The sequence below is a fragment of the Manis pentadactyla genome, chromosome 4 (assembly GCF_030020395.1).
Source record: "Manis pentadactyla isolate mManPen7 chromosome 4, mManPen7.hap1, whole genome shotgun sequence".
NCBI lineage: Eukaryota > Metazoa > Chordata > Mammalia > Pholidota > Manidae > Manis > Manis pentadactyla.
Window position 1 is genome coordinate 5,998,631 of NC_080022.1, and position 23,497 is coordinate 6,022,127.

Here is a 23,497-nt window from a genome sequence, read left to right on the forward strand (position 1 = left end):
AAACTCAACCTGCTAGAAGCCAGATGATACTTCAGTAATATTTTCAGTGGTTAGACTTCACCACTAGCCTTCCTAAAAACTTCCCACCAAAATCAGGGGCCTGATCTAACCAGAGTCGACTGTGCATGACTCCATGTTCACATCACACAATGAAGAGCTTACATAAAGGGTTTCTCCCTGCAGCATCAACCTACAGTAAATCTCTTCCATATCTTAGGAGGTTTTCAGTTGCACATCCTCTACCTTGTATACTTCCTTTTCATCCTGACACTGAAACTTACCCCTCACACTGACATCCAAAGGCACAAAACTTAAAAGCCACTTCAAAATTTTTTCAAACTTTTATCAGGAAACAAAGAAGAACTAAATCAGAAACTTCACTTAATATCTACTTGGTAAAAATTCAACTTGTCCTGCATCTGCTGATTAGGCCTGGATCCCTAAGTCGACCACAGTAACAGCCATCTGTCAGAGCCCTGTCTCCAAGCAGGACACACAAAACACATAATATCCCCTCATAGTAAAGGCTAGTGTCACGTCCCTCAAGTAGCACAAGACCCAGCCTTGCCAATGCCTCTACCTTCTCAGGCATCAGCTCCCCTTTTTATGCCTCTCCTACAGGATTTGCAAGTCACTCAACAAAATATGCAACAAATGCCATCTTCTCCTAAAACGAACAAAATAAATAAACAAAATATCTGGAACCTCAACTTCTGGCACAAATGTCACCATATAATTTTTTTTTAATTGCCAAGAAATTTTCCCTAAGATTCAAAAAGGAAGAATGGATTGTTTTCTTCTGAAGCAATAGTAAATGATGTGGCATAACCATTCATTTCTTGAAAAATCCATTTCAAGGTGGTACTGTTGCAACCATAATCCACAACTGTTCTCTGGCTACGTCAAAACATATGCATTCTTTCATTTTCAGACTTCAGGAAAAGATCACAAGAATTATAATTTGCTCTGACAAACAGGCTCTCTCTCAATCAAAACAAGTTCCACCCACCTTCAAAGCAACCAATAGCTGCCCACCTACCACCCCTCCTAAAACATCCAAACAGAGCAGCTCTCCGGCCCAGGCATTCTCCACCAGCCACACGGCAGCCAGCCGGCAGGTTTGCTCTGCAGGTGCTTGAAGGCAAACAAGCTCAGCACCAGGCAAGCTTGACTTGCTTGGCACCCAGCAAGACTAAGGTTAAAACTACACCTGGAGAGGAAGAGGTGAGAGGAAGGGAAAGAGGACAGGGACAGAGGGACCCACAACATTCTCCGTTGGCTTGTTCCATCCTTAAGCTCTGATTCCACGCTTCGCAGCAGCACCTACATGACCAGTCAGGGCTGAATTAAAGGCTCTCAGGAACATGCACTATGAATGATGAAATGACTCATAAACATCTTCAGAAGTAAGAAAGAGCAGCAAAAACCATCACTATTTCGGTGAGGCCAGAGGAAGATAGCCTACCTGCAGGGGCTGAATGGATCATCCATGACTAAGAGAGGCTCTGGTGAGTCTAGCTGTAGCCCTGAACGTCTACTTAGTGTTAAAACTCTGCCCTTTTCTACTCTAACAACTCAAAATGGAGGCCCATGCAGTCTGAGAGACCTCACAGAGCTTTCACTGAGCTTGTGCTATGACCTAAGCCTTCACGCAGAACGCAGAAACTTCCCCCTCACACTGACAGGACTGAGCATGTGCTGTGACCCTCCCTCATCCGTACACCGTCTCTCAACGCAATCAATCTCAACCCTGCTGTTTCCGTAAATAAAGCCCAGCCAACAGCCTGCAGCTTCTCCCTGCATACCAAGCTAGTGTGCAGGGAAGTGGGGCCTCAGAAAGGGGATCCGAGACAGCCAACACCAGGGAACTCAGCAAGCTGAGCCATCTAGAGGCCTCGGATAAATACCCTGCTCTGTCAAGACAACAGCAAGGTTTTTCAGGGCTTTAAAAAAAAAAATAATTTGTAGTTTAAACAGCAAGATCTTCAAGAAGAACAGAACCAAAGGACAGATAATGAATGACCATATACAAAATTAATTAACAGAACTACTACAGCACATTTAAAAACATAGTAGCAGCTCTTTAAGGAAGCAACCCCATAAATTTTTTTGAAAACTTTAAACATTTGGGGAAAAGCCACAGGAACAATGCTAGCAAAGCTATGGGGTGCTGGGTACTGTCACAGCTAGAAATGCAGTGTGGATAGTATAGCCCAGAGTATTTAAAGTATAGGGTATTTTATGCTAATACCTTAATCTCCCTTAGATAAAACTATAAAATCGCCTAAATAATGAAAACACTGCCCAAAGTGATGCTAACTGAATCAGCTATGTCTAGCTTGAAGAATGTGTTTCTAACAATAAAACGAGCAGAACATTCAAAGCAAGAGGTCAAAGAGCATCCTGCCACCAATACCCCAGAATCTAAACGTCTCTGTTGAGGTCTCCTGATTCAAAACTCTAGGCAATTCTTTATAGCACTGCCCATGCAGCAAATTCATTTACAATTTAATCAGAAAAGATTCCAAAGCCACATAAGGCCACATCGCCCCACATCACCCTAGTCACAGTACACCCTGTAAGGTACTCATACTGCCACAGTACCAGCCAAGATATTTCTGTTAAAAATCCCTAAAAACACATTGTATCCTCTCTCCCCCAACATCCGCCTCCAATAACAGGCAAACAGAGCTATTAGCCCTATTAAGAAACCTCACTTCTGAATGTGTAGGTAGGCTTAGTTTCCATTTGCAAACTAAGAGATGATTCTATATATTGTTACTTAATGACAATTAAAAAAGAAAAGGAAGACAATGAACTCCCAAAAACTTATAAAGGAAAAGACAGGGTGGAAAGAGCAGTGCCAATTTTGTTTCTCACACATGTAATGGAGTAAGAAGAAATTAAAACCTGCTTAAAAGAGTACTCGGTGTCCTTACGACCCCTAAAGTCAATGCAGAATCCACTCCATTTACTTACTTAGTACTCCTGTTTATGTTATCAAATAACTACCTTCTGAGACTATGATTAAAGAAATAATCATGCTGAAAATGTAAATTAACAACACAAAAAAAGGCCAAATACACTTACGTAAGTTTTACTTCTGACCCAACACATGAACCAAGTATCTACAGGGTGGAAGACTGTTTTCTCTATTGGTATGTAAGACAGTAAGTCCCCAGAAGTGTGTGACTAGAAGCAATCTAGAGAAAGACACTTTCTGAAAATAAGAGCAATTGAATTTAGAACCTAGCAGCCAAACAGCATGACGACCACCAAAGCATTTCCTTCAAAAGAGCACAGAAACAAATTTAAAAAACCTCTTAAACACTTTCACATGTAAAATGTTCTCTTGGAGAAGTCAAGATAAAATAGTAATTGAATAAACTCATCATTACTCTGAAAAACCACAGGAACTGTTCCATAAAATACAGCGTAAAATGGCTACTATGAAAGGGGACTATAATTTTGGTCCTATAAAATGCCCTGAGTGACACTAAGGGCAAGTTACCAACATCCTATGGCCTTTTCTCTGCAGTACTAGATTCCAGCAGTGGTCCCATCCTATTTCAACAACCTCCTTACTGTCTTTCATGACACTGTCAAGTCACAGCCGTCTTCTACAACCACTTGGACAGATTCCCCTTGTCTCATCACCCCTCAGGGAAGCACACCCAGGGCTCACTCTTGAGATCTCTTCTCTTTCACACTCCACCGTAATTCCAACCAACTCCTCTCTAGAAATACCTGTTACTCAGAGCAGCTGGAACACCTCAAAGAACTTTGTTCTGTCTTGCTGCACCTTAATTCATCACAGCTTTTTCTAGGGTGCCTTACCTCTCTCACAAGAGATGTTAAGCTCTTTGAAGGTAAGAACAGTATCAAAATCTTTGTTGGAATCACCCAACTCGCTTATTTTGTTATCTCAAGAAAAAATGTATCTGATACACTGAGAAGGTCACAATATCATTTATATAATAATCCTTGGCAAAAATTACATAATCTAAATCTAATCATGAGGAAACATCAAACAAACCCTAACTGAAGAACATTTCTCAGAATTGGCTCTATTCTCAAAAAATGTCAATGCCATGACAACTCAAAAAAGGCTAACAAACACATTATGAAGGCAGACAGACAAAGGACATTCAGGAAATTCAACAATTAAGTGCATTGGGGAAATCACTATGAAGATCAATATTAGAAAAACTGACAAAATTTGAATATGGGCTATAATAGACCACTTTGCCCTATATTAATATTACCTTTCCTGATTTTGATAACCATAGCATGGTTATATAAGAGAAGTCCTTATTCTTGGAAAATATACAAATTGAACTATGTAGGAAGGAAGAAGTTTAGGTCTGCAATTCATTCCTGATCAGTTCAGGAGAGGAAAATACTATGGACAAAACAGTGAGGCACATATGGCAAATACAGAGAATAATATGGCAAAAACAGAGATGATAAAGTAAATCTGTAATAAAATTTTAAAAGATAATTAAATAAAACATAAAATAAAACCAATACAAATAAATGATAAAGGAAATACTATAAAATGTTAACAGTTGGTGAACTGACAGACCTACGTACTAACCTCGTAAAAGTTATGTTTATGAAATTCTAAAACTTAAAAATACATGAAACACCCTGATATAAACCCAACCTGATATAAATGTCAAGTAATATACGATAAAGGAGCCATGGACATACAACGGGGAAATGACAGCCTCTATAACAGCTGGTGTTGGCAAAACTGGACAGCTACATGTAAGAGAATGAAACTGGATTGTTTAACCCCATACACAAAAGTAAACTCGAAATGGATCAAAGACCTGAATGTAAGTCATGAAACCATAAAACTCTTAGAAGACAAGATCGGCAAACATCTCCTGAATATAAAAGCATGAGCAACTTCTTCCTGAACCCATCTCCTTGAGAAAGGGAAACAAAAGCAAAAATGAACTCATGGGACTACATCAAACTAAAAAGATTTTGTACGGCAAAGGACATCATCAACAAAACAGAAAGGCATCCTATAGTATGGGAGAATATATTTGTAAATGACATATCTGACAAGGGCTTAACATCCAAAATATATAAAGAACTTACACGCCTCAACATCCAAAACGCAAATAACCCGATTAACAAATGGGCAGAGGATATGAAGAGACAATTCTCCAAAGAAGAAATTCAGATGGCCAACAGGCACATGAAAAGATGCTCCACTTGGCTGATTATCAGGAAAATGCAAATTAAAACCACAATGAGATATCACCTCACACCAGTTAGGATGGCCAGCATCGAAAAGACTAAGAACAACAAATGCTGGCGAGGATGCGGAGAAAGGGGAACCCTCCTACACTGCTGGTGGGAATGTAAGCTAGTTCAACCATTGTGGAAAGAATATGGAGGTTCCTCAAAAAACTAAAAATAGAAATACCCCTTGACCCAGGAATCCCACTCCTTGGAATTTACCTGAAGAATACAACTTCTCAGATTCAAAAAGACATATGCACCCCTATGTTTATTGCAGCACTTTTTACAATAGCCAAGATATGGAAGCAACCTAAGTGTCCATCAGCAGATGAATGGATAAAGAAGATGTGGTACATATACACAATGGAATACTATTCAGCCATAAGAAAGAAACAAATCCTGCCATTTGCAACAACATGGATGGAGCTGGAGGATATTATGCTCAGTGAAATAAGCCAGGCGGAGAAAGACAAATGCCAAATGATTTCCCTCATTTGTGGAGTATAACAATGAAGCAAAACTGAAGGAACAAAATGGCAGCAGACTCAGAAACTCCAAGAATGAACTAGTGGTTACCAAAGGGGAGGGGTGTGGGAGAGTGGGTGGGGCGGGAGGGAGAAGGGGACTGAGGGGTATTATGTTTAGTACACATGGTGTGGGGGATCACGGGGAGAACAGTGTATCACAGAGAAGGCACATAGAGGATCTGTTGCATCTTACTATACTGATGGACAGTGACTGCACTGGGGTCTGGGTGGGGACTTGATAATATGGGTAAATGCAGTAACCACATTGTTTTTTCATGTGAAACCTTCATAAGAGTGTACATCAATCATACCTTAATAAAAAAAATACATGAAACAAAAAATACTTGTATCCTAGCCTTCAATCATCAGTCATCAATGAATCTGGAGAGTGGACACTTTAATAGTAATGCATGACCTGCCTGGCTACCTGCTCCATAGTGCTCTAATCCCCAAACTGAAGCCACTTAACATGCAGCTCCAAGTTCAATCCAGTCCCATAATATGGGGGCAGTCCTCCTGCTCATCAGAGAAAATGAAGAAGCCCTATAAATCTAGTAATTGGTAATGACATAAGCCAATGTGCCACTTTTAACCATAAATTCTAGTTTCAGAAATGAGCTGTTTCTACTGACCAAGCCTTAAGCCTTGTCTTACAGTGAGGACACCTTGGAACTCCATTCAGTACTTACGGGGCGCCAAGCCCTGGGTCTTGCTTTTTCCACTGGTTGTCTTGAACTAGATGTCTGCTTGCCACTGCTGACACCTACCTAGATCTTCATCTACCTACATCTCATTACTGCCACCACATTTTCCTCATCTGTCACCTGGCTGCCTGCAGGGATAGGCACACACAGCATGCACACATGTTGCCTTAGGGCTTCCTTCTCTGGCTCCTGACAGGTCTTCCAGGAAGTTCTGTGGCCCCAGGCACATCTACATTGCCTCTAGATCATAGACATCCCTCTGTCCTCCAGTTAATCTGCAGTAAACATGGGTGAAGGATTAACACTTCTGAATAGATCAAGGGGGAGCTGTGCAGGTGAAATGAATATACTATACTAATAGATTCTAAACTTGAGAAAATTTAATATATAAAAAACTAACTGAAAAACCACTCTGTCCACTATAATACCTAATTTTTAGAGAGTAATTTATGATTACCAAAGGTAAAGTAAGAGCTGTAACATGGAAGTTTCCTAGGTCTTATTTTAAAGAGCATTCCTACTTATCAGAAATAGAAAAACGTCTAAAATGTTTTATTTACTAACAAGAAATTATAAAGCCAAAATAGAAATGAAAACAACATTCAGGGAATTCTGGAGAAAACACTTGTTGGAAAAAAGACATTCAACCTGGCTTTTAATTAGTACTAGTTTCAAATCAAGAGAAGGGAAGCTTTCAGAAACAGTTTAAATTTTATTTTCCAATTATCCCTAGTATGTGGAAATGGAGCTGAGTCTTCTATATATTGACCTTATATCCAGTAAGCATAGTGATTTATCTTACCAATTCTAAGTCTGTGCATGTCTTTTCAGATTTCCTGTGGTAAAAGTGATTACACTGTATTAATAAAAGGTCATTTCTTCATTCCGAATTCTCAAATTATTTTCTTTTTCATGTCTTAATGGACCTTAATTGCAGATTTTAGAGAGAATTTCCAATACTCTGGCTATAAGTACGGTGATTGCTATAGTTTTTTATAAGTATTCTGTCCGAATAAAGAAGTTTCATTTTATGGGTAATTTACTAAGAGTTTCCACACCTAATACTGAATGGGTATTGACTTTTGTCACGTACTTTTTCGATATCAAGATGGTTGTATATTTTTTTCTTCAATATGCTAAAGTGTTAAATATATTAACAGATAAATTAATATTTAATCATTCTTATATATAAACCCAACTTGGACAAGTGAATTTTTAATGCCTTGCAAAATTTCATTTTCTAATATTTTATTTAAACATTTTACCTGCCTGTTCATAAATAAGACTGACCTATAAAATTTTTTTTTTTTTTGGTTTTGGTATAAAGGTTTCACTAGCTTCATAAAATGACTTGCGGAACCTACACTATTCTTCTCGGTTCTCTGAACACTGGTAGAATTTACCTGTATGCATTACTCTAATTTTTTTCTTTTTGGTCTATTAAGAAGAAAATGAAGTGTTCTATAAAAATTATTAAAACTCAGTGTGTGCGGTGCTGGATACTAGGCTAGGGAAACGGGACAGTAAAACCAGAGGGTGGGTCCCCGCAGCCGGCGCCCCTGGGACAAAGAAAAGTGAGTGCTTTTTGAAAGACTTAAAGGGACAGGGACCCCAGAGCTGGATAGAAACGTCCTGGAACACTTAGCCCAGCAGCTGGGAAACCCCGGGAACTCTGGGCACTCTACCCCCTGGGCGGCAGCACAGCTCGGAGGCCCCTCACGGAGATAAACAGCCTCTATTCAGTTTCCCCTGTGACGCCGCTCCGCCATAGTAGAGCAGCAGCCTGAGACCAGCCACACCCACAGCAACCACGGAGCTAAACTCCACGGCGGCCGGGCAGGAATCAGAGGCCCCATCTGCGCGCAGCTGCCCAGCACAAGCCGCTAGGGGGCGCTGTTCTCCCAGGAGAGGAGGGCCACAAACCAGCAAGAAGGGACATTCTCCCAGCCGACACACGCACCAGCTCCCCACAACTACCTCTATCGCCATGAAAAGGCAGAAGAATTTGATACAGACCAGACAAACCCAGACATCCTCCCCTGAGAAGGAATCTGGGGAGATAGACCTAACCAATCTCCCTGAAAAAGAATTCAAAATAAAGGTCATAACCATGTTGATGGAGCTGCAGAGAAATACGCAAGAGTTAAGGGATGAAGTCCAGAAGGAGATTACAGAAATGAAACAATCTCTGGAAGGACTTAAGAGCACACTGTATGAGGTGCAAGAGGCCGTTAATGGAATAGAAATCAGAGAACAGGAACACAGAGAAGCTGACGCAGAGAGAGATAAAAGGATCTCCAGGAATGAAACAATATTAAGAGAACTATGTGACCAATCCAAAAGGAACAATATCTGCATTATAGGGGCACGAGAAGAAGAAGAAGAGAGAGAAAGGAATAGAAAGTGTATTTGAAGAAATAATTGCTGAAAACTTCCCCAAACTGAGGGAGGAAATAATTGTTCAGACCACGGAAGTACACAGAACTCCCAACAGAAGGGACCAAATGAGGACAACACCAAGACACATAATAATTAAAATGGCAAAGATCAAGGACAAGGACAGAGTTTTAAAGGCAGCTAGAGAGAGGAAAAAGGTCACCTACAAAGGAAAACCCATCAGGCTATCATCAGACTTCTCAACAGAAACCTTACAGGCCAGAACAGAATGGCATGATATATTTAATGCAATGAAACAGAAAGGCCTTGAACCAAGAATACTGTATCTAGCACGATTATCATTTAAATATGAAGGAGGGATTAAACAATTCCCAGACAAGCAAAAGCTGAGGGAATTTGCCTCCTACAAACCACCTCTACAGGGTATTTTAGAGGGACTACTTTAGATGGGAGCACTCCTAAGGCTAAACAGATGTCACCAGAGAAAATAAAATAACAGCAAAGCAAGCAGACCAACCAAATACTAACTAAAGGCAAAAAATAAAATCAACTACCCACAAAAGCAGTTAAAGGAAACACAAAAGAGCACAGGATAAAACACCCAACATATAAAGAATGGAGGAGGAGGAATAAGAAGGGAGAGAAATAAAGAATCACCAGACAGTGTCTATAATAACTCAATAAGCCAGTTAAGTTAGACAGTAAGATAGTAAAGAACCTAACCTTGAACCTTTGGTAACCATGAATCTAAAGCCTGCAATGGCAATAAGTACATATCTTTCAATAATCACCCTAAATCTAAATGGACTGAATGCACCAATCAAAAGACACAGAGAAACAGAATGGATAAAAAAGCAGGACCCATCTCTATGCTGCTTACAAGAGACCCACCTCAAACCCAAAGACATGTACAGACTAAAAGGCAAGGGATGGAAAAAGATATTCCATGCAAACAACAGGGAGAAAAAAGCAGGTGTTGCAGTACTAGTATCAGACAAAATAAGCTTCAAAACAAAGAAAGTAACAAGAGATAAAGAAGGACATTACATAATGATAAAGGGCTCAGTACAACAAGAGGATATAACCATTATAAATATATATGCACCCAACACAGGAGCACCAGCATACGTGAAACAAATACTAACAGAACTAAAGGAGGAAATAGAATGCAATGCATTCATTTTAGGTGACTTCAACACACCACTCACTCCAAAGGACAGATCCACCAGACAGAAAATAAGTAAGAACACAGAGGCACTGAACAACATACTAGAACAGATGGACCTACTAGACATCTATAGAACTCTACATCCAAAAGCAACAGGATACACCTTCTTCTCAAGTGCACATGGAACATTCTCCAGAATAGACCACATGCTGGGCCACAAAAAGAGCCTCAGTAAATTCAAAAAGATTGAAATCCTACCAGCCAACTTTTTAGACCACAAAGGTATAAAACTAGAACTAAATTGTACAAAGAAAGCAAAAAGGCCTGCAAACACATGGAGGCTTAACAACATGCTTCTAAATAATCAATGGATCAACGACCAAATTAAAATAGAGATCAAGCAATATATGGAAACAAATGACAACAACAACACAAAGCCCCAATTTCTGTGGGACGCAGCGAAAGCAGTCTTAAGAGGAAAGTATATAGCATTCCAAGCATATTTAAAGAAGGAAGAACAATCCCAAATGAATGGCCTAATGTCACAATTATCGAAATTAGAAAAAGAAGAACAAATGAGGCTTAAAGTCAGCAGAAGGAGGGACATAATAAAGATCAGAGAAGAAATAAATAATATTGAGAAGAATAAAACAACAGAAAAAATCAGCAAAACCAAGAGCTGGTTCTTTGAGAAAATAAGCAAAATAGATAAGCCTCTAGCCAGACTTATTAAGAGAAAAAGAGAATCAACACACATCAACAGAATCAGAAACGAGAAAGGAAAAATCACAACAGACCCCATAGAAATACAAAGAATTATTAGGGAATACTATGAAAACCTATATGCTAACAAGCTGGGAAACCTAGAAGAAATGGACAACTTCTTAGAAAAATATAACCTTCGAAGACTGACCAAGGAAGGAACACAAAATCTAAACAGACCAATTACCAGCAAAGAAATTGAAGCGGTAATCAAAAACTACCCAGGAACAAAACCCCCGGGGCCAGACGGATTTACCTCAGAATTTTAGCAGACATACAAAGAAGACATAATATCCATTCTCCTTAAAGTTTTCCAAAAAATAGAAGTGGAGGGAATACTCCCAAACTCATTCTATGAAGCCAACATTTCCCTAATACCAAAACCAGGCAAAGACCCCACCAAAAAAGAAAACTACAGACCAATATCCCTGATGAACGTAGATGCAAAAATACTCAACAAAATATTAGCAAACCGAATTCAAAAATACATCAAGAGGATCATACACCATGACCAAGTGGGATTCATCCCAGGGATGCAAGGATGGTACAACATTAGAAAATCCATCAACATTATCCACCACATCAACAAAAAGAAAGACAAAAACCACATGATCATCTCCATAGATGCTGAAAAAGCATTTGACAAAATTCAACATCCATTCATGATAAAAACTCTCAGTAAAATGGGTATAGAGGGCAAGTACCTCAACATAATAAAGGCCATATATGATAAACCCACAGCCAACATCATACTGAACAGCGAGAAGCTGAAAGCTTTTCCTCTGAGATCAGGAACAAGACAGGGATGCCCACTCTCCCCATTGTTATTCAACATAGTACTGGAGGTCCTAGCCATGGCAATTAGACAAAACAAAGAAATACAAGGAATCCAGATTGGTAAAGAAGAAGTTAAACTGTCACTATTTGCAGATGACATGATATTGTACATAAAAAAACATACAGACTCCACTCCGAAACTACTAGAACTGATATCGGAATACAGCAAAGTTGCAGGATACAAAATTAACACATAGAAATCTGTGGCTTTCCTATACACTAACAATGAACTAATAGAGAAATCAGGAAAACAATTCCATTCACAATAGCATCAAAAAGAATAAAATATCTAGGAATAAACCTAACCAAGGAAGTGAAAGACCTATACCCTGAAAACTACAAGACACTCTTAAGAGAAATTAAAGAGCACACTAATAAATGGGAACTCATCCCATCTCTTGGCTAGGAAGAATTAATATCATCAAAATGGCCATCCTGCCCAAAGCAATATACAGATTTGATGCAAACCCTATCAAATTACCAACAACATTCTTCAATGAACTGGAATAGTTCAAAAATTCATATGGAAACACCAAAGACCCCGAATAGCCAAAGCAATCCTGAGAATGAAGAATAAAGTGGGGGGGATCTCACTCCCCAACTTCAAGCTCTACTACAAAGCCACAGTAATCAAAACAATTTGGTACTGGCACAAAAACAGAGCCACAAACCAGTGGAACAGAACAGAGACTCCAGACATTAACCCAAACATATATGGTCAATTAACTATATGATAAAGGAGCCATGGACATACAATGGGGAAATGACAGCCCCTTCAAGAGCTGGTGTTGGCAAAACTGGACAGCTACATGTAAGAGAATGAAACTGGATCATTGTCTAACCCCATATACAAAAGTAAACTCAAAATGGATCAAAGTCCTGAATGTAAGTCATGAAGCCATAAAACTCCTAGAAAAAAACATAGGCAAAAATCTCTTGGACATAAACATGAGCGACTTCTTCATGAACATATATCCCTGGGCAAGGGAAACAAAAGCAAAAATGAACAAGTGGGACTATATCAAGCTGAAAAGCTTCTGTACAGCAAAGGACACCACCAATAGAACAAAAAGGTACCCTACAGTATGGGAGAATATATTCATAAATGACAGATCCGATAAAGGGTTGACATCCAAAATACATAAAGAGCTCACACACCTCAACAAACAAAAAGCAAATAATCCAATTAAAAAATGGGCAGAGGATCTGAACAGACACTTCTCCAAAGAAGAAATTCAGATGGCCAACAGACACATGAAAAGATGCTCCACATCGCTAGTCATCAGAGAAATGCAAATTAAAACCACAATGAGATATCACCTCACACCAGTAAGGATCGCCACCATCTAAAAGGCAAGGTTGTGGAGAAAGGGGAACCCTCCTACACTGCTGGTGGGAATGTAAACTAGTTCAACCATTGTGGAAAGCAGTATGGAGGTTCCTCAAAAAGCTCAAAATAGACATACCATTCGAGCCAGGAATTCCACTTCTAGGAATTTACCCTAAGAATGCAGGAGCCCAATTTCAAAAAGACAGATGCACCCCTACGTTTATTGCAGCACTATTTACAATAGCCAAGAAATGGAAGCAACCTAAGTGTCCATCAGTAGATGAATGGATAAAGAAGATGTGGTACATATACACAATGGAATACTATTTGGCCATAAGAAGAAAACAAATACTACCATTTGCAACAACATGGACGGAGCTACAGGGTATTACGCTCAGTGAAATAAGCCAGGCAGAGAAAGACAAGTACCAAATGATTTCACTCATATGTGGAGTATAAGAATAAAGAAAAACTGAAGGAACAAAACAGCAGCAGACTCACAGAACCCAAGAATGGACTAACAGTTACCAAAGGGAAAGGGACTAGGGAGGATGGGTGGGAAGGGAGGGATAAGGGCAGTGAAAAAGAAAGGGGGCATTACGATTAGCATGTATAATGTGGGGGCGGGTATGGGGAGGGCTGTGCAACACAGAGGAGACAAGTAGTGATTCTACAGCATCTTACTACACTGATGGACAGTGACTGTAATCGGGTGTGGGGGGGGGACTCAGTGAAGGGGGGAGCCTAGTAAACATAATGTTCTTCATGTAATTGTAGATTAATGATAACAAAAAAAAAAAAGAAAGAAAAATTATTAAAACTGCCTTTAAAAGAAGAAGGCATGTTTTTTTCACCTACTTCCCCTTTCTTCTAGCCTGCAATCGGGATGTCCTGGCCACCATTCCATTGCCACTTTGAGCATAAGATAACAGATGAAGTTAAGGATAGCAGAGGGTAGGTCCCTGGTGGCTGTGGGGCCCCATACCAGCCTGGGATTGGTTCTTTTCAAACTTTCCTCACATGTCAGAGAAATAAAAGTTCTATGTCATTCGAGTCTGTTATATAGTATTTTACTGATGGTCCTAGAATTGAAATTCTTAGGTGTGAATCTTATCATTTGTTTCATCTGACTCAAGTTGATGGTATGTAGTTTCTTCTAACATTTTGCAATTTTTGACAATGAGCTCCGTATTCAAAGATATTTTAACTACTGATACCCTTCAGATTACTGAATGAGGGTGTGTCTCTCCAAAAAACTTTTACATATGCTATGTCAGGTGTCCTGGGTGGCTCTTTGGCAAAAGACGACTTTTTATATTATCTTCTCACCCCAGAGTTCTCCCAATTTAAGTCCCAATTGCCATAGAGGGGAGGCCAAAGTTATGAATTATAAGGGGAATTCTCCCTCTATTCCTCTTCTTTTTTTGTTCTAGGTTCCCAATTCCAAAAAGGTTTCCCTGTCACTTTCCTCTAGTAATAGACATGATACCTACTTCACCCTTTCACCAAAGAATAGACCTTTGGTGGTCCTAGCTTTGTGTACACAGCTCTGAGTTCCAATTCCATAACCCCTTGAGATCAAGGCCTCATCTCCTATACCTGGTAGATATTAAAGCAAAAGACCCTTCGTTAAGAAAATGAGAAAATGACCAGACACCCTCTCACCTGGGCTGCTGAAGAATCAGCCTGCCACTTTAACTTTCCAGCTTCTGTTAATGCTTGCAAGTTCAGCTCTGCATTTAAGTTTTCTTACATTTTATTCAATACTTGTAGATGTTTACTGGCAAAAGGTTTTTGAAATTATCAAATCTGATTTTTTGTCCTATTTTTATTAAAGTTCTTATATGTTCATAGCCTGTGTTTCCTAATATACACATACTCTCAGCTATCTCCAATGTTTATCATCTCAGGTAAACACTTTGCGAATTCAAAGGTGATAGCAGAGGAAAAGCAAGCAAGAAAATATTTATATCCAGCTCAAGCTTCTTGTCCTCAAATGCCACACAAAGACAGTGAGCTGTGATGAGTAAAAAAGGTGACTTCACTAAAGCAGAAGTGAATTTTGAAATGTCTCAAATCCATATTAGTTTAAATAAGAGATCTAGATTGTCACTTTTCAGCTGAAATATAAAGACTTGTACTGAAAAAAGATGGTCACAATGTTATTCAGAATAATCAAATATTGAAAAAACTGTAAATGTTCAACACTATGAGAACAGATAAATTATGGGAAGCTCAAATAATGGTACACAAGGGGCTCATTACAAATGTTTTTGTAAAACATTTAATGACATGGTACTATGTTCATAACAAAAGATGAACTAAATAAAGGAATGTATAATTACATGTATATTAAGTATGAAAAATATTTTAATTATAATCTTAATAAATACATAAACACCTATGTATATGCACACAGATGTATAGGGAGGAAAAGCACAAATATGGGTTACAGAATTATGTACTGTTTCAGTTTGCTTCTTTATAATTATAATCTTAATAAATAAATAAATACCTATACACATGCACACATGTATAGGAAGGAAAAACACAAATATGGGTTATAGAATTATATACTGTTTCAGTTTGCTTCTCTAACTGTTCTATTTGTCAAGTTACTCTCTATTGAGCAACTGCTCTTTTTTTCCATTAGAAAAACTACTTTCCAACCAGGGTGGAAGAAAAGTAGGTTGTGTATGAATCAACCCGCGATGAACTCATAGACAGGTTAAAAGCACAAGCTTTGGAGTCAAATAGGCTTGGGCACTATTCACTAATTGTATGCCTTAGGCAGCCATTTAATATTCATTTCCTCATTTATAAAATAAAAATAATACCAACCTCATTGAGCTTTTACGGGAATTAAATAAATTAGATGACCTGGCACAGGAAAAGCACCCATTACATGGTAGAAGTCACGGGCATCCTACGAACCATGAGTAGATAATGTTACAAATTTTATTTCTGGAGGTCACACTAAGAAATATCAAATGCTAAACCTAGTAAAAATACAGCTCAAGATGTCAAAACCCACCTGTGTGTGGGAGAGAACAGATTCGGTGGTAAGAAACTGGAATTCACGTTTTAGGGATAATGAAATAAGGTTTCTCACAGTTAAAGATGCAAATTACAAATAAAAGGGAAAAACTAACAGGAAATCTGTGGAATTGGTTTAGAAGCAGAGAATTTGGTATGAATTCATGGATCACATACAGGAGACAGAAATACAGATGTAAAAGTGTGCATTATCTTCCCCCAAAACACCCCCCCAGAGCTCTGTTTACTCCCAAGGCCTGACAGCAGTGACACAGAGGAATGAGTATACCTCACATTAGATCTTGGTTTATAATTGTTGAGGCAGTTTCATTAGAGTCAACGAAGAAATTTATCTTACATTTTTAGCAACTGCATATTTTTAAAGAATTTTATAATCAGTATTTCAAGCAGAGTCATTTTTTACCCCAGTGCTCAGACTTCCACAGTCTGCACAATGAACCAGACAGTTAATGGTCTACCTGGTGAATTAAGACTCTTGGCTAGCAGTTTATGTTTTGTTTTTGGACTTAACATTATATGGAGCTAAAAAAAAAAAAAAACAACTTTGATATTTTTCAACCTTTTCTTCAAAAGAAAATTTGTAATTATTTTTGCAGTTCTCAAGAAGCAACAGAAAACCTTACAGTTTACAAAAGCTCCCTACAGGGTAGCTTCTGCCATCCCCATTTTACTGAAGAGGAAACAGAGTCCAGGAAGTATAAGCCTCACCCACGGATACAAAGATGAAGCAGCAATACAGGATGGGAACTCAGGCTGCCTGGGTCCAAGACAGGAGATCTTGCCAGGTCATGAGTTTTAACAAAAGGCTTTAGCACTCCTATTAAATGGCTATGAGGTACTGCACAAATAAAAAAAGTAACTAAGGACAGTAAAAGAATGAATGTAACGGTGTCCCTATGCTCATCTCCTTTTAAAGCTAAGACCTACCTACTTTAGTTTAACCAAGAACACTGGTGTTTTGATCAAATGTACATAATGTCTAACTAGCTGTTATGTATTAAGAACCCTGAGCTCAAATTTATTGACTTTATTAAGTTTCTAACCAAATTTTGGATCAGACCCATCAAACAAAATGAGAGCATTATGATATTATGTTGCAGAGCATGCTAACTACAGAAGTCAATTTGGCACGAATCTTATTCATATAGCAAGAGTGAATACTCCCTGAGTGCAGAAATGTTAAACAAACTCCAAAAGCAAAAAGCCCAATTGCCTAATGGTTCAAAGTTTAGGCCAGCATTAGATTCAAGCATCTCTCTCATTTGTCAGCCCCTTGCAGCCTATATTCTACTTTACTCTAGAAACATCTGCCCCCCAGTTTTTTTCACCCAATTAGGTTTTGCTCCATTAGTGTTATGGCTAGGAAGAACATAGTGTCACAATCCCTTATCTAAGATCCTTAGAGTCAAAGGATTTTCAGAATTCAGAGCTTTCGGGATTTAGAAAGGCAGTCATAGAGAATATTCCATATACTGTGTATCACCCAGCAGTGTCTGGCCAAAACCCCTATTCTATCCTATTGGTACTTCTACAGTAAAAGTTGTGCAAATTCACACAATGAACTAAATTAATTTAATTAACTAATTAAATTAAATTAACTCACATAAGTTCAGGTCAAGTCTGACCATTAAATGAGTTTTACCACCAAAGTTAGCATAAGTATTTTTTATTTTCAGAGTTCTGAGATTTCAGAATTGAAGATAAGAGGTTATCAATCCATATTTTTGTAGATACTTTATTAGTATTAATGATCCATACTCTGGAGAAAGAAATTAATGAAATATAGTACCTAATTACCAAGTGATTCTATGCCAATTACCAAGAAATCCACACTCCCCAAATTTTAAAGGCAACGAATGACCCGAAGAGAATAGAAAAGTCTGTTTTCCATGATCATACATGTGTTCAAAAAGTAAAACCATCAAAACTAAAAATGTGGACATTCAGATTCCTGACAAAACAAAATATTCAGAAATACACTAATCAGCTTAGAGGAGAAATAAAAAGGTAACCAGACCCTGGAGGTTAAAAAGGACCTGTAGATAGAGATGAGAAACAAAATCCAAACTTTGAGTGCTGGCTAATAAACCCAATAAACTTTGTAAAATTACATAAATCAACTTTTAACTTTTAAAATCACAAAATCTGCTATGAAGAATAAACAATTCCATCTTAAGCTTCGGTTTCAACTACTCGGAGTAAAGTCAATGCATTATTTAAGGGGCATGCTCATCAAAGTTCATACAGTCACAAAGCTGCCATTCTTTCACTTCCAGTGGTCCCACTGAAGAACTGTTGTAACAGTGGTATTTCCTCTCCAAATGATTCACAGCACTAGGAGTAAGCACACATCCCCATGCAGCCACGATCAGTTGCTTATCCCACTCATTCAAATGGGAGAATTATACCAGAAACCAGCTCATCCACAGCCCCACCCTTCACAGACATGAAACAAAGACAGAAACAGAGGTCCATTCGGCAAAGGTATGCACCTCGAGCATTCTAAGGACGGGGTTGTCCATAAAGCCAGGTAGAAGAAATACAAGGGTTTTGTCCATACTCTCAAATCACATACACTTTCTTGAATCTGAGTAGCTGTGGGAAGTGTACACCTGACCCCAAACTTCAGAGGCATGAGCGGCATCCAGGGTGAAAAGAGTGGGGTAGGACAGCAGGCACACTGGCTCTGCTGCAGCAAATGCTCACACTCATTTGGTGAGAAGTGGGAGGTCAGCCACAGCTTTGCTTCTAAGTAGACTTTCAGATGTTTGTTCACTTTGATTCATCCAACACACCTCATGAACTTTCAACATATCAAGCATAAGTTAGACATAGGGAACACAGCCCTGAAATGAACAAATGGTCGCTAGGAAGCTCAAAGCACTAAAAGAAGTGATCCCTAGGCATGTCTCTGTGCTGCTTTTTCAGGCGACAAACAGTATCTTTTTATTGCATAATTAACCCATACTTTAAGACAAACTCATGATGGGAAGTATCAGTCTGAACAACTGCCACCAACACACAGTAAAAAACGAGACAGAAACTTATGTGAGTCTCTAGCTTACCCAGCCAGGTAAGTTATGTATCACTTTTAAAAAGCATTCAACAAAAACAGATGCATAGCCAAAACTAGTAAAAAAAAATTAATTTGGTTGGTTGTTAGGAATTAAAAAGCTAAACAATTAAAACACAACAATCAATTCACTAATTCAATTTAACTTGCATAATATGACAACTATTTATCAAAGTTAAATAAACATGGCATTACTGAAATAACAGACTCCCTTGTATCCAGAAAGAAATCAAATTGAAGTGATCCATATTTCACCTTGTTAACAGGAAGATATGACTAGGCAGTCAATAAATACATATGTATAATAGACATTTTAAAACATAAGATGCTTTTGAATATTACCATTGATTAGCTTCATTGTCACTGAAGCAGGGCATACTTTTCAAAAAGAAAATAAAAGCTCAAATTTGCTGTTTTCTAAAGTAAAACAAAGGTAAGCAAAAAAAAGTGACCATTACACACTTACCCCTATAGTTGTTACGTAGTATATATAAAGAGAGATACCAAAATATATGCCCAAGTAGAGCCTCTTACAACCAATACAAAAAATACGTTGCCTTTTATTGACCCTAGGTCAACCATCTAAATAGTACCATTCTAAATTTTACGTATAATTTCTTGGCATCTTCTAGGGAAATAGTTTCACTAAAATAATATTCATCTTTCAAGTACACTTAATGTAGTTCTTCTACTAATTTCCTTAAGCCAAGCATATTTTCTTTCTAAATCCTTATAATTTGTAGATTATGTCTTAGATGTCCCAAGCATATAACAATCACCCACTAATATATTCTTTTTAAAATCCTGAATAAAACATGTAGTTGCATGAGTGCTACAGGATAAAAATATGAATGCATATGCTCTTACAGAAGTTCTTCCATATGCCAAGTTAACCTATGGTCTATTACAGACATAAACCAAGAATTCTATTAAATTACTTTGACTCTATTGCTTTTAATTTAAGAAATAATAATTTTACCTCTTACACAGATCTTACCAAGATGGTTGGGAATTAGATGTACCCATCTCATACCAGCAGTCTTGCTAAAGACATTTCAGTGTTCCTGGGGTTTCATTAAATGGAAAAGACTTTCCATAGGGTCCTAATGTTTCAATATGGTATCATGGGAGGCTTGACAGAATGTGCATAAAGGTAATAATCTGCCAATTCATAGTAAGTTTAAACACTTATCAATTAATCATGTCATTAGCTTGCCCTCTCTAAATCCAAATTTTCTCACTTTTCCTTTCCTCGATGAAGTAAGAGCAAACAATAAAGCTGCTTTAGATATCAAAGACATTAATTATAACTCCTTCCAAAGAGGTTTACTGCAGAATTTTGTATTTTTAATCTTGGTACTAATATGCCCAGATATGGGTGCGTACACACACTTGTGAGAAAGTCAAACAGTTCTCACTCTGTGGGCCCAAGTGACTTACTTACCTTGTCTCAGGATTGTAGCCTAATATGTAGAAAAATGAATCCACTCGGGCTTTAAACTCTCTAGCAGCAAATATGTCAGAAAAATGGGATATGTTACACTTCCCTCTGAAAATAAACAAACAAAAATACATTAGTAATACCATTATTATTTTGGAAACCAAAATACTATTGGAGGCATATAGGTGGGGGAAGATGTAACTAAATCTGCATCACTGTGAGAGCATGCGGGATAGGGCTGCAACGTCACAATTACCAATTCAGAAGTTGGGAGCTCCCAAAAGAACTAAAATGCTGAGATAAAAGCAGGTAAGCTGTTAAGTTGTGGGTTGAAAGCTTTTATCTCAGCATTTTAGTCACAGAGTAAACTTAATTAAACCATGAAGATAAATTAAAGGCAGGACTGTGGTGAAAGGATAGTAAACTAGAAATGATGGGAAATTTTAAACCACAGTTAAATTACTTTACAAAAAAATCCCCCTGAAGCCTTTCTAAATTATGAAAGCAAAATGGGCCTTTTCTTCCTGCTCCCTTATGAAAGGCAGAACTGTTCAAATTTTTCTTCTCTTTTAACATGCAAGAAATAAACCTGGAAACTAAAACCTACAGTTATTTTGACGTTAAATATGTGGATGGGCTCTAATATATAAACACTTCACAAATTTTCAGGTGACATTAAGTGACTGTTAAGTGGGGAAAAACTTTCCCATGGAAATACTGCAATGAAGAGCAATAAGGTTTCCAGGTTCATGTACCAACAAATGTTAAAACACAATATAGCTGAAAACTCCACTAGAGAACTCCTTCATCAATGTTTCCATGCACCAAAAATAAGTATCAGAAACATACTATGCAGTAGGGACCACCTTCCTGTTTACACACACACATGCACACACACATGCATGCACACACTCACACACTGCAAGAATTTCCAGGGTTCTCAAGGGGGCTGGAAGGTTTTCTCCAACTCCCTCAGCAGCCACAGAAGGTAACTTTAATATCAAGTGGAAGCCAAAGGCTGCAATCAGAGTAGATGGACTTGGAGGCTCAAAAGCATAAGCAGGCTGCTTGCAGGGATGTGACCCCCACTGCTTGGTAAGGCATTCCACTCCCACAGGCCTCATGAGTGGGCATGTCAATGACATACCAGCTAACGCTGGTGAAAGAAACTGCTGACAGCTATCAACATGGAGATAGATGTTCACTCACTTCCTACCAAGAAATTAAACAGCAATGTCCTCCTTTCCCATGGGGCTTAAGTAACTGTGACCAATGCCTCAGTAATGGGCAGAAGCAAAGATGGATTCAGACGATCTCCATTTGTAAAATTAAACAAAAATGTTACTGATTTATTAAATTTCCTTTGGGAACTACTGATTAGAAGATAGATAACACAGGACTATGAAGTGCTTAAAATGGGGCTGGCTAGTACAACTGATGAGAACTGAATTTTAAATTTTATTTAACTTTAATTAATGTAAACATATATAGCTGCATGTGGCTTGTGGTTACCATGTTCAACAGCACTGATTTATGTAACATTTCCATCATTGAAGAAAGTTCTATTGGAAGTACTAAGTTGTAGGTTAACAAGATACAATTAAAGGAAAATATGAGTTGGTATCAAATTTCCAGGCCCAGGATCTATCTCTCTAGTATTTAACTGTAATTAAAATGTTTCCAGAAAAGAAAAAGCAAGTAAGATCATTTTTACAGATGAACAATGTACATACTCTGCAACTAACTACCCATCTATCTGAACGGACTTAGTTCCTAAAGCCTGGAAGATACAGACAAGCTCCTTTATAGTTAAATAGGGATAAGAATACCTACTCTACCTATCTCATACAAACATTAAGATAAAATAAGAGGTTATGAAACTCTACACACTATTCAGTGCGATGTAACATAAGTTTATTTCCATCACTGACTATTACTAAAGGGAAGTGATTTCACTTTCATTATTATCACTCAAATTTAGGTTTACCCTTTAACTTGAGTATTAATTCATGTATTAAAGGTATAGAAACCCTATCAACCCACAGGAAATCAGATTTGTTTAGGACAGACTTTCTCAACCTCAGCACTCCTGACATTTTAGAATGAGTAATTCTTTGTTGTCAGGGGCTGTCCTGTACTTAGCACCACAGGCCTGTATTGCACAGCACATGCACACACATACACACACACACATGCACACACCACTGTGACAACCAAAAAGACCTAAAGACACTGCCACATGTTCCCTGGGAAGCACAACACAACTGGTCTAGGGAAAGCCAAAAGCAGTGGGAACAGAAGCACATCATCTGATAAATGGCTATGAAACTATAATAAATGGTATTTTTATCTACTATTATGTCCTCTACTTACTTCCTCCTTTTAATTATATGAATACTGATTTTTATATGTTAATTTTATATCCTGTTACTTGACTCAGTTCTTCAATATTTGATATAGTTTAATCATTGATTCTCTGAGGTTTTCCAGATATGCTGTTATTTGCAAATTAAGTTCTACTTTTTCTTCAACCTTTTGTAAGCCTGTAACTGTGTTGTGCCTCTAATACAATGTGGAAAGTACTGGAAATAGTAGGCATCCCTGTGTACCTGATCTCAGTGGAAATGTCTCTCAGGTGTTCCCATTAAATACACTAGCTTTAGAAATAATCATATCATAACAGCTTGGAGATACAGTTTTACTTAGATTTATTAACTGGCATATGACATTAACAGAGTCTCTAACAGCAACCCTACCTTGCATTCCTGGAATAAATTCTAATCAGCCATGATGCATTTTTTAATGAGATACTAGGATTTTTCTTAAAAGGATTTGATTAGAGCTTATGTTTTTCTCATTAATTTCTTTTATCTTTATCATTTCCTTTGTGCTTTGTTGTTTTTGTTATCGTTCACAACAACTTTATTCATACTAGCCTAGAA

General features: G+C 38.0%; 1 protein-coding gene across 7 annotated transcripts in view; it reads right to left on the reverse strand.

Annotated features, from left to right (window-relative positions):
- Nucleotides 1-23,497, reverse strand: part of RERE (arginine-glutamic acid dipeptide repeats) — a 429,285-nt gene that overhangs the window by 134,578 nt on the left and 271,210 nt on the right. For 6 of the 7 annotated variants that reach the window (XM_057499686.1, XM_036925289.2, XM_036925287.2 and 3 more), the window contains one exon: nt 20,559-20,663. In XM_057499686.1, coding sequence (XP_057355669.1) covers nt 20,559-20,663 — 105 coding nt within the window. Of the gene's footprint in view, nt 1-1,465; nt 1,713-20,558; nt 20,664-23,497 lie in introns of those variants that run through there. The other variant, XM_057499687.1, reaches the window with a different exon arrangement.